The following is a 12,433-nucleotide window of genomic DNA, read 5'->3' as shown; positions in this document are numbered from 1 at the left end:
ACAACAAACTTATCAATAGCTTAAGAAATATCAGAAGCTCTTCTGCTCATTTCGGTTATGAGTGAATAGCAAAAGAGGTAGATAGATAGCTGAGTATTAAGTGTAAAGGACGGTACTTTACAGATCCTATATGTATCTATTGTAAGGGTTTGTGCTCTACCTGTTGGAAAGAGTTCACTAGTGGATTAAAACCCATAAGAATGTATTCTGAGGACTGGATGTAGGCAGGAGGCCGAACCAGTATAAATTGATGCGTAACTATTTCCCTAACATTTTCCTTCTGATTTATTTATACTGCTTGCTTTTGTGTTCAAATCTATAACTTGTGCTTCTGACTATTGTACTCAATAGCGTATTTAACTAAGTCACACAAAGACCTTTCCCGTGAAGTGGCCTGGTTTTTGGTGTTTGAGGAAAAGAAGAAAGAGAAGAAAGAGAGAGAATTTGGGTGGGGAGTTTTTGGTAAATCGACACAAAATGAACAAAAGAGGTTTTATCCTCAACAAGAAGCATATCGAAATTTATAATCTCATACACTCCCAGTTTACGGTTTAAGCATTTCCTCATTCTTTGCTATCCTGACATGAATTCAAACCCTAATTCTTTCTTCTCTACAAGATGATGGCCGTTCGAGCTGTTACTCCATGTTCTATCCTTCGTTCCGCTTCTTTTTCGTCTCGTCTCTTTATAGTTCCTTGCCGTTTTAACCATTTCAAGACTTCGCAGCTTGGCAGCTGCGCCAAATTTGGGCTTCCTGCTCCATTTTACAGTTATGGCAGCATTAGGCTCTTTTCTGTTAACAGTCTATTGGACAGCATCATGGAAGAGCTTGCCCCTTTCACCAAACGTGGTAGAGTTCGCGCCGCTGTTAAGTACGACACTATTTCATTTGCAGCACATTATTCTCTTATTGATTTCAAATGGGATTACTAAGTTCTTGCAAACTAATAATGCATTGAGAATGGAATATAACGAATTGACAATAAATGAAATGAGGCAGCGGTGATGCTATTCATTGTGTGAATTGGGGTGTAGGGTAATGGATTCCTTTTTACTTGTTGCCATACGTTGAAAATTTCCCAATTTGGGGCTTTTCACAGTTTAGCAATTTAGTATGGATAAACATGGACGAAGATTGCTTCTTCCACTAAATCTAGTTTAATTTGAGTGCTCATGTCCCCATACTTTTGTAGAAATCTTAACTCTACTTGAATTGCCGTGGGACTGAATTAGAAACACTAACATAGAGCTCATGTGGAATTCTCTTATGATTCGTTCAACATGTCAACTTTTTTCTTAATAATAGTTATAGTTGAGTGAATATGCAGGTTAACTAGCAGCGGAGAAGTACTGGATGATAAACTGGTAAACCAGCCTCTTGAAAAAGGTTTGTTGCTGGAATTCAAGAAGGACCCTGAAAGGATTTTGCTGGCAGTAGCCCAGAGACCTGATGGAAAGAAGAATTGGATGGTGCATGATCAGGTTCTAGTTGAAACAACTAATGCGACATGTTGAATAGGTTGCTAGGTGTTTAAACTTTGCATTGTTTTTTCATAGCCTCTTTAGGGCAATTGGATTTTCATTATTGTTGTGATTATTTGTTTATATATTCATTTTGGCAGAATGGTGTATCATCCTCTATCAAACCACAACAAGTTACATATATTGTTCCAGGTGTTAAAAATTTTGACCTTACAGAAATTTCAAGCTTTATTCAGAAAGCTCATAATAATTTGGTTGGTTTCTCTTGCATGATGAAGATTATTTCAAGCCATGTAAATTATGGATTGCTTATAAATCCACTTTGCTCATGGGTGCAGGATCCATCTCTGTTAGAGTTTGCTTGGGTTGAGCTTCTTGAAAAGAACAAATCAGTGACACCAGAGGAATTAGCAGAGGTACCATATCAAGAGCTGTATCATTTGTACGTCTGACTTCTCCTTTTGACCATTTTATTTTCTTAGCAGATGGTTTTTGGTAGTGCAGAGCCTCTGGAGAGCTATTGTGCTCATCTTTTGCTATCAAAGGATGAAATATATTTCGCAGTTCTAGAAACAAAAGGTTCTCGTTCTCTTTATGGACCTCGTTCTACTACACAGGTATACTTTTACCTTGTTTTTGATATCCTACCATTAAATAACTTGTTTTCCTGTATCTGATTTTTTGGCTGCTTGAATATAATGGTTTTCTTTTGGTTTATAGCCGTGGAATATGCTTATTTTTTTTGGTTTCCAATATTAGATGGCCATGGCTAACAGAAAAAGAAATCCATGCTTACTAGATCAGTTTAGTTAACTGCTTATTCTTTTATTTGAGTCATGTTATTTATGATATGTCAAATGACAAGTATATTTAGGAACTTCATTTCTCTAAATTTCCTAAATTCTATATTGCTAAGTTTTTTTTTTTTTTTGGAAATCCATCTACTATTTTTCTGCTTTTTATTTGAATATGTGGTATGGTATGCTAATGCTGTTTCTAGTAGTAGATTGGTTATCTTATTCCTCAATGGGGATTATTTTTTCAAATTACCAGAGCTATTTTTTTTTTTGTTAATTGTCAATAGTACTACTCACTAGTGTTACAGCTATGATTATACTATGTTATATAGATCTATATCCAATATGATTTTCGTTTAAAAAATTATATTGGTTAAAGTTAGACTAATTCTTACATAGGTGACTAAAAGAATCTATTATTTCATTGAAGCTGATAATTTTAAATTAACACGTTAAATTTGGTCAAATAGTAATCAAATTATTTTTTTTTAAACATGAAAACTGATATAACTGGCTAGTCCCTGTTACCATATATTAAATCCAATCCTTCTGTTCAATTCAAGATTTTGGAGCACTGTTTGGTTAGCTGAACTGTGTGCATGTCTGAGATCAGTGCCTGGCTGTCTGAAACTTCACGTTTTCAAAGAGCCTTTTTAGTCTGGGTACATCTTTATTTTATAGGGGCCCAATCAAACATTTTTATCATGTTTAGAATTGAAAATGTTCAATGTCTTCTGTACTGTAAATTGAATTACTCTCAATCTGATCTTGCCTTGTAGCATTAAATCGTTGTCTTGAAAATTTGAAACTTAATATTGTGAATTTGTAGAACAAACAAAGAAGTGATGGTAGAATCCCACAAATTTGGTTGAATGAAAAAATTGTGGTTGAATCCAACTATGGATAGCATGTAATACCACTATGAATAACAAACTTGAAAAACTGTGTCTAGGGATTGCAAAATCACCATTTTGGTAGGCTGCTTCAAGGATACATGCTCAGAAACTCTATGAATCAACCATGAGTTAGAAGAGAAAAATCTTGCCTACGTCAAAGTGCATGCACACAACTGTCACATGAGAGTGGGCTACATTACATAACAAAAGTCTCTACCTGTGAGTACTGGTGTAGGCACACAAAAATTTAGACAAATATTTAGGTCACGGGTTCGAGTCTTAGGAGCGGCCTCTTGCCAAATAAATTGGCAGGGGAAGGCTTGCCCCAGTACACCCTTGTGGTGGGACCCCTCCCCGGACCCTCGCTCAGCGGGGACGCGTAGTGCGACCGGGCTGCCCTTTTTTTTTTTTTTTTTTTCGAGGTAGAAATGTAGAATATAGAAAATTCTCTAGTATTATTACTCACTAAAAATGATATTAAATTCAAAGGCATAAGCTTCTTGTGGCTCTTTTCCAATGAAGTCGGAACTTTCAATAGGAATAGGAAGCTTAGCTTCTGAATCAAATTACATTTTTACTAGAAGTCGACATTATTTTGTTTGCCAATTTATTTTCCTTATACCAGTTCTATGTCATGCTATTTGGTGATACCATACAGTTGCATTCAATTTGAAAAAAATAGGTAGAAGAGCTGATGCGCAGAAAGCTTGCAAAGGAGGCTGCTGAACAAGAACTTCAGGAGTTCATCCAACTAGTAAGATCTGCAAAGGCGATGCCTTTAGATGCTAAACCTTGCAAATCTTCATGGATGGTTGAAGAGAAAATCCAACACAAAATTGAGTCTCTTGAAGGATATGCTATTGATGCATGCAAAACTGATGACCAAAAGAGGACTGCAGGGATGGTAACTTGTTTAACTAGATTCGTTTCGTCTCATTTTACTATGTATTTATTTATCTACTTCTTTTTTTATTTGGAATCTTTGTACATGCCTTAGTGCCAACAGCTGACTCAAATGGAATCTATATATTTATTTTGGAACATTTGAGCCTGAAAAGTATGATAATTTTTCTAGAATGCTACTTCTTTTTATGTGATTCAGTGGAGGCATTTTAACTATCTACTAAATCTGTTGCCATTCATATGATATGTTTATTCTCTTTATCAGATTCTCAAGGCAATGGGAATGGTTAAAACAGCATCTTCTGCTTTAAACCTTCTCATTGATATTGGGTATTTTCCTGTCCATGTCAATCTTGATGTTTTGAAGCTTAATATTCATACCGATCATTCAGATGAAACCATATCAGCTGCTGAAAATCTTCTGGCAGAGTCTGTTGACCCAGACAAGGTAGATATGTTGTACTCAAAGCAAGTTTGAGAAGTTCTATATTTCTTAAGTTAAGGTTGAAGGAAACATGGCTTTTCTTATATTAGATTCAAGAAGACAATATTATGAGTTCTTTTTTATAAAATACTTTTGCTATTTCCTTGAGATTTTTGTTACTATTTGCTTATCTTGTGAGCATTTTGATTAGATTGGCAGGAAAGATCTCACTCACTTGAAAGTTTATGCCATTGATGTTGATGAGGCTGATGAGGTAAATTCCAGTAAGTTTTATTTAATTGTACTTTTTTTTAAAACATAATGTCGTGTAGAAAGCTTGTTCAAACCCTTTGATTTTATGCAGCTTGACGATGCCTTAAGTGCAACAAAGTTGCAAGATGGCCGGATCAAGATCTGGATACATGTTGCTGATGCAACTCGATATGTGCATCCCGGAAGCATGATAGACAGGTTCTCGTGAGGATTTCCTGACAGATATATTACATTTTTCATGTTAGCTGTAGTTGTTCTAAAAGTTCAAGATATTCTCTTTGCAGGGAGGCAAGGAGAAGAGGAACTTCTGTTTTCTTGCCTACAGCTACTTATCCAATGTTTCCAGAGAAACTTGCCATGAAAGGAATGAGTTTGAAGCAAGGAGAGGTCTGCAATGCTGTTTCAGTATCTGTTGTTCTACATTCTGATGGCTGGTAAATGCAGTTTCCTATGTGTTTCTTTTTCCAATGTTTCAGTAGGAGTGATATGATTGCACATGTTCAGTATTATACATGAGTAGTACTGAGCTGTATATCAGGATTTCGATGTTCAAATGTAAATAATCTCTACAGAAGTGGGCTATAAAATGGCCATTACTTTTTGTAAATAAGACTACGGTTACAATGGAGACTTTTTAGATAACCAGATTCTGAGAAGTAAAAAAATAATGCTAGTTGAGTTCTCTAGTTATAGATTTGATGTCTAGGTCTGTGAGCATATGTTGACAAGTGGATATAGCGATGGATATTTAGGTACTGTTTGAAGTATTTTGGTAGATATTTTCTTTAATTGATAGTATGCATAGCTACTGATGTTGTAGGCTTGTATAGTACAATATTTTACTAATGAAGACCAATTTTGTAATGTGGATATCACAGCATTGCAGAATACTCTGTTGTTAACTCGATAATTAAGCCAACCTATATGCTGACATATGAGAGTGCATCTGAACTGCTTCATTTGAACCTTGAAGAGGAGTCTGAACTGAGAATCCTTTCGGAGGCAGCAGGTCGCCGATTTCAGTGGCGTCGCCAACAGGTTTGTCTTAATTCTTAAATTACATGGAGCTCAGAATTGTTTCCCCCACCTCTCTTTTTTTTTCTGACTATTTTTTTGATCTTTAATGAATGAAATTTATTGATCTGTATGATACATTCGGTTACATAAACTTGATTAGCAACTTGTTATGGCTTACTACTTTGGCTTCAGCGGTACTAAATATATCAGACAGATGACTGTGTAGATTGGGGAATAAACAGTGATGAAAGAAATACATAAGATGCATGTATACGGTATTAAACACTGGCTGCATGAGGAATGAGTAGTTAATTTAATGCATGGATTCCACATGAATGTGAGTATGAGATGCATTTCCTTGAGTATGCTACCTTTTATCACATATCTGCAATAAGTATTGCATTTACCAAGTTTGACACTCTTCTTTCTCTAGAATTGCAAGTCAAGGCATATTTGTCGATCGATCCCTATGATCCTGATGTAATATTATCCCTGTGCTCTCAAAAATGATCTTGTGTTCACGGCGTTGTAAATTCAAAGCATTTCAGGAAAATAGTTCTGTCAACACCAATATGATTATGGTTTTTTGAATGCTAGATCTAGAAGATTTATAGCTGGCCATATTTCTGCCATGTTAAAGAACTCTCGTACCTGATTTAGATATTTAGGAAGCTTCCCAAGCATATTGATCATCTACTTTAAAGCAGTAATTGTGCTGTATTATTAAGTAAGCGCATTTAGAGAGAAAAAATCTACTGCAGACCTATTCTGCCAGAATCCAGATGGTGTATAGTGTGTGATTTCGGATCTCGTGAATCATTTGAGGAATTTTTTTCAGTATCCCCATATAAAAAGAAGAAAAGGAAAGACAATGACAAATTATTTCTTCTCAGGGTGCTGTTGACACGGGCAATCTGGAAACTCGGATCAAGGTGGCTAATCCAGATGATCCAGAGCCATCAATAAATCTGTATGTTGAAAACCAAGCTGACCCTGCAATGCGTCTTGTCTCTGAGATGATGATATTATGTGGAGAGGTTATGGCAACCTATGGCTCTTGCAACAACATTCCTTTACCGTATAGAGGACAGCCTCAATCAAATATAGATATATCTGCATTTTCACATCTTCCTGAAGGACCTGTTAGAAGTTCTGCACTTATTAGGATAATGCGTGCTGCTGAATTTGATTTCGGAAAACCTATACGCCATGGTGTTTTGGGAATCCCTGGTTATGTCCAGTTTACTTCTCCCATCCGTAGATATATGGATCTTCTTGCTCATTATCAGGTGATGTTTTGTGAGATAAACCGAGTCTAAGTCTAGCTTGAGAATGTCTTTTGTTTCTGCCAAGAAAACCAATTAACTTGTGTGCATGTGTATAGGTCAAAGCAGTTCTTAGAGGTGAAACTCCTCCATTTTCAGCTGGCCAGCTGGAAGGAATTGCAGCATCAATTAATATGCAAACTAAGTTAGCAAAGAGGCTTTTTAATAGCAGCCTTCGCTATTGGATTATACAATTCCTGAAACAGCAGCCAAAGGAGAGAAAATACCGTGCACTGATTCTTCGATTTTTAAAAGATCGGATTGCAGCTTTACTACTAGTTGAGGTAAGCATGAACTATAGCTGTAGCTATTCATGGATTGAAATGCTCAGTAGTTTTCTTTCTTAGCCACCCTTACTTTTCTTAACAGGAAATATGCTGAGTTTTTTAATTAATAAACATTCAATTTTATGCAAATGTGCAAATGCATCTGACCAGTAAACATATTTACTAAATTTATATTAAATTGAGTTGAATCCTACATCGAAAACTGTTATGTTAACCTCATTTGAAATCAGATGAAAAGGTCATGATAGATGGTTTAATGCAATTGAAGAGAAATCTGTTAATGGTGCAGGTGGGTTATCAAGCTTCTGCATGGGTGTCTATTGGAAAACATGTAGGAGATGAAATTCATGTTAAAGTGGAAGATGCTCATCCACGCGACGATGTCCTTTCCGTTAAAGAGGTTGTTGAATAAGAGATTATATATTTCTCTCAATTCATGAAAGGGCTCATTACTATAGTTAATAGTCCCACATTGTTCCTTTTGCTTGCTGTTAATTCATATATCTCTGAAAATTCATGGGATGCAAGCTTTGAAGTCATACAGAGTGCAAAATTTCATGGACGTAAATGAAAAATCGACAGACATAGACGACATTAGTGATGAGCTAGCTGCAATGTGTTCCTGTCAATTATCATCTCAAAAAAGAAATCTGGAATTTGACCGGCAGAAAGGAATGGCAGCTTATAGCATATGTATCAGTATTTTTTGGGACTCCTTTAGTTGAGTTGGGCGAGTTGCGCAAACTCATTTTGATTTTCCATAGTATATATATTCGATATTTGATCATGAAGTGGAAACTGTGAAGGTTGTAAATGTTATCTTGTTCATGAATCACTGTGTAGTATTATTGCTGCAATTTAGAGCGCATGAGAAGTGATCAGATCTCGATGGCGATTTATAAGATTTGTAGTAGAATTATCCTTGCTCTCATACAAGGCTCTAGGCTCTCGATATTGCGCAATGGTAACACGATTTATAGAGATGACTCTCTTGACATGATCTGTTTAATATATTTATTATTTATTATTGTATTTGTATTATATACAATCATGATTATAATTCATCTTGACATTTCTATTCAGGTTGATCACAAAATTTAAGTTATTTGGATCATAACTTTTTTAGTTATTATGCCATATATAACTAAAGTTATTTGACTTTCAAAAAAAAAAAAAAACACGAATCTGTATCAGATATAACTGTGTAATATATTGATTGTAATGATACAAAAATCCATTTTAAAAGTTTTATGCAGTTACAGACCGGTTTTGGATGTAGGTCAGGAATGTGACTGTTTAGGGTCTAACATGAATCTAAGTTTTTATTTTAAACTTTTAAGTATATAATTAATTCTTTTTATTAAGTGTCCTTTTATCAATAAAACTTTTTAAGTATAATTCTTTTTATTAAGGTTTTTTTTTTTATCTCTTATTTTGTATAGGGTTTATAAAATACCAGGACATATCCTGATCAGTTCATCATAACTTTGAAGTTAATATAATCAAAGGCAAAGAATGTACGTGCTTTGTTTTATTTAATTTAAAAGTTCATGAATAAAAGAGGAGTTTGTGGTATGATTTTTTAAGTTCTGATGATGTGTCAATTAGCAACCAAAGACTTTTTGTTTTTTTTTCGAAAGTATATTTACATATCGATAAAATACATCTCTTCTAAATCACGGTGCCTCAAATCGAAACTATAAATCATACGGTTAATATTTCATTTTTTTGTTGCAAATTTAACAATTTATGAGCTAAATTGACACTTAAATTCATTCTACATAGCTGCAATTTGATTCGGGAGAACTATTTTTATCGATGTAATATTTTTAAAAATAAAAATGTTTTTGGTTGTTGTTAGTCGTAACTTAAGATACCGTATATTGTTAACAAAATATATTATATGTATTTATTTACAAAATTTTAAACTATATGATTGTGTTTACAAACGGATCAAATAACAATATTTTTTTACCCTATAATTAATTAATAAATGAATTGATTGGAGTGATGGGTAAGATTAGGGCGAATATGTCTTTGATAATAATCCGTAATTCATGTGATTATCAATTACATTAAAACATTGTTAAGTTAGGTAGCTTTCGAACTAAAAGGTAGTTAAGTTAGTTGTTGTGGTAGTTCGATCTCAATCAAACCTAAAGTTCCTTTGTTTTTTTTTTCTTTTTTAAAAAAAAAAAAACATTTCATTGAATTGTAACAGCAGAAACTGAATATATGAGATATCAATTCACATATACCAATTTATTTTTAAATTGATTCCACATATATTTTTCTTGCAAAACCAACAATGATAATTAATGATTGACAACTTCTACCGTATCCTTAGGAACAATACACCCGGTCAATCAAAAAGCAGATACGTATCCTTAGGAACAATACACCCGGTCAATCAAAAAGCAGATACATACGATTTCATGGAAAGTTATTATTACTACAAATATCGATGAATATACACTGCAAAGACTTATCACCATTAATTGAGAGAGAGTATTTAATAGTGTGTTACTAATTAATGTTAAAATTGATATGATCATGTGATTTTTAAATGACAAAATAAGTTAGTTGAAACTATAATTGAAATGTATTGTTCTATTAAATAGAAAAGGAAAAGTTACGGGTTCCGATATTTACAGCCCTTAGGGCTGTAAATAAAACCCAAAATTCCTATTATTAGTGTTAATTTAGTTTTTCAATACATAAAATTTATTGATACTTAAATGCTTAAATATTTAAATGCACATATTCATAATAGATTGTTATATTTCCAATATAAATAAATACTTATTTTAGAATTAAAATTCTCTTTTTTATTGTTATATGTGAATAATTAATGTTTATATACAACCCTAAGGGCTGTATATATCATTTACCTAATAATAATAATAATAATAACCATTGTTACTCATAAATTATGATATCCTAGATAAAAAAAAATATAATAATATATTTTTATTAATTAATTAAACTATATTTTGAAAAGCATTATGGGATCCTAAATAAAAACTCTAATAAAATATTTTTTAAATAAGTATATAACGAAAATTGAAGTAGTGAATATGAATTTTATATATATATATATATATATATATATATATATATATATATATATATATATAAGAGTTATTTTCTCAAAGCTAATCAATTTATAAGGCTCAATGTAGTTAAGGAAAGCTTTTTTTAACATTAAATATGCATGCATTTTTTTTTTTTTACTTACAATAATAGTTTTCCAAAGAAAACTGATTGCCTGACTCTTTAATTTCACTAATATCCGAATCAGGTTCCATTATTATTATTTTTTAATTTAAAAGATAATGTATAGAAATACTTCTAACGTTTATAGCCGAAAGCAATTTTATTCTTAATATCTAAAATTATGTAATTTTACTTCTAATATTGATAACCAACATCAATTTTATTCCTGACGTTGACAAGTAAGGTGAATTTCGAACATCATTATAAAACACAGAAATCATATTCCTTATTATGCACTAATTATATATTTGTTGGTTCTAAAAATGAGGTTTCATATATTTTTATTGAAAATAAAAGAATTTAAATTTGATGAAATATTTGAAATTTTTTTACCATATTCGTATAAAATATAATATATTTTAAAAAAAATCATTTTCATGTCTAATCATATGTTTGTGATCTGTTACTAATTAGTGATAAAATAACACATATATGAGATGTAGATGACAATATTTATGACCAACAAGACACTTTGATTAATTATTTCTTAAATTAAAATTGCTCTAGCTGTTAACGGTAAAATTGTACCATTTTAAAAATTAAAGGATAAAATTGTTTCTGACCGTAAATGTTAGCGACACTTTTACCCTTTATCCATTAATTTAATAATATAATCTTTAATTTAAAAATAAATTAATATATCATTATGATTCAAAATATTTGGGGCATTGATTCATGGAGAGGCTAGAGTAGTCTGGGTGCCTCTAGTGCCGAGCCTGATAAGACTTGTCCCATTCATACAAAAGCACTTATTTTTAACTAACTTTTGTCTTTATCTTTTATATCTAAAATACCAATTTCTCATCTATATTTTTGTACTCCCATCTTTCTTTCTTTTTCTATTGTATAACTATGATGAGATCTTGGTGAAGTTTTTATGAAATCTTGGTGAAACTCTGTAAAATCTTAGTGAAATTTTATAAAATCTTTGCGAAACTCTTGGTGAAACTATGTGAAACCCTTGGTGAAACTCCGTGAAATCATGGTGAAACTATGTGTCACGTTGGTGAAATTCTGTGAAATCATGGTGTAACGATGTGCGACGTTGGTGACTCTGTGAAATCATAGTGAAACTTTGTGCAACGTTGGTGAAACTCTGTAAAATCTTGATGAAACTCTATAATACTTGGTGAAACTTTCGTGAAACTGTGTGAAACCTTGGTGAAACTCTATGAAATTCACTGAAACTCTTGTGAAACCTTGGTTATACTTGGTGAAAGTGTGATGCAATCTTGGTGAAACTCGTGGTGCATTGAGCTTTTGATCTTTCATTTTAATACATTAAGCCCTTAATTTTTTATTTTTGATCACATTAAGCATTCGATGACCAGATTAGTCAGTCTTTAACATAAAATTCGGTAATTAATAGAGCGTTATTCATTTCACTTGAGTTCAAAATTTACACTTTTAACAGTTCGAAAGTAATCGATGTGGTTATAGAGAAGATATAAAAACTTTATTTTAAACTGTAAAACGTATAATTCTATACATAGATAAAATGAGTAACATTCTATTAACCGAGTTTAATATTCACAACTAACTAATTTAGCAACTAAATATTTAATGTGACAAAAAAATCAAAAAGTTTAATATATTGAAATAACTCATTACACCAAATATGGAATGATGAGCATTGGGATGTTTTTTTTATCTTATTTTCTTTGTCTAGTTGAACTCTTACTCTTAATTATATCACCTTGATTCATTAACATCTAATTTTTTTGGATATGAATAGGGATATATGCAAGATGGG

The 12,433-nt window shown here is 32.4% G+C and overlaps 1 protein-coding gene across 1 annotated transcript; it reads left to right on the top strand.

Moving 5' to 3' along the window:
* The first annotated feature begins 418 nt into the window (after positions 1 to 418).
* On the top strand, positions 419 to 8,482 carry LOC136205781 (ribonuclease II, chloroplastic/mitochondrial). The gene is made up of 14 exons (XM_065996565.1): positions 419 to 872; positions 1,329 to 1,482; positions 1,623 to 1,736; positions 1,821 to 1,898; positions 1,968 to 2,099; positions 3,858 to 4,079; positions 4,344 to 4,526; positions 4,714 to 4,776; positions 4,867 to 4,973; positions 5,060 to 5,209; positions 5,654 to 5,813; positions 6,686 to 7,081; positions 7,177 to 7,401; positions 7,694 to 8,482. The coding sequence occupies exons 1-14, from the start codon at positions 619 to 621 to the stop codon at positions 7,814 to 7,816; spliced, it is 2,361 nt and encodes a 786-aa protein (XP_065852637.1). The 5' UTR covers positions 419 to 618; the 3' UTR covers positions 7,817 to 8,482.
* The last annotated feature ends 3,951 nt before the right edge of the window (positions 8,483 to 12,433 follow it).

Source organism: Euphorbia lathyris, chromosome 9, assembly GCF_963576675.1.
Source record: "Euphorbia lathyris chromosome 9, ddEupLath1.1, whole genome shotgun sequence".
Taxonomy (NCBI): Eukaryota; Viridiplantae; Streptophyta; class Magnoliopsida; order Malpighiales; family Euphorbiaceae; genus Euphorbia; species Euphorbia lathyris.
This window is presented reverse-complemented; position numbering and strand designations above follow the sequence as displayed.

Bases quoted from the DNA above. Each gene is read 5' to 3' on its own strand.
- LOC136205781 (XM_065996565.1), top strand. From the start codon at position 619: ATGATGGCCGTTCGAGCTGTTACTCCATGTTCTATCCTTCGTTCCGCT. The intron at 2,100-3,857 runs GTATACTTTTAC...TGAAAAAAATAG, and splicing joins GACCTCGTTCTACTACACAG to GTAGAAGAGCTGATGCGCAG. The intron at 4,080-4,343 runs GTAACTTGTTTA...TCTCTTTATCAG, and splicing joins AAAAGAGGACTGCAGGGATG to ATTCTCAAGGCAATGGGAAT.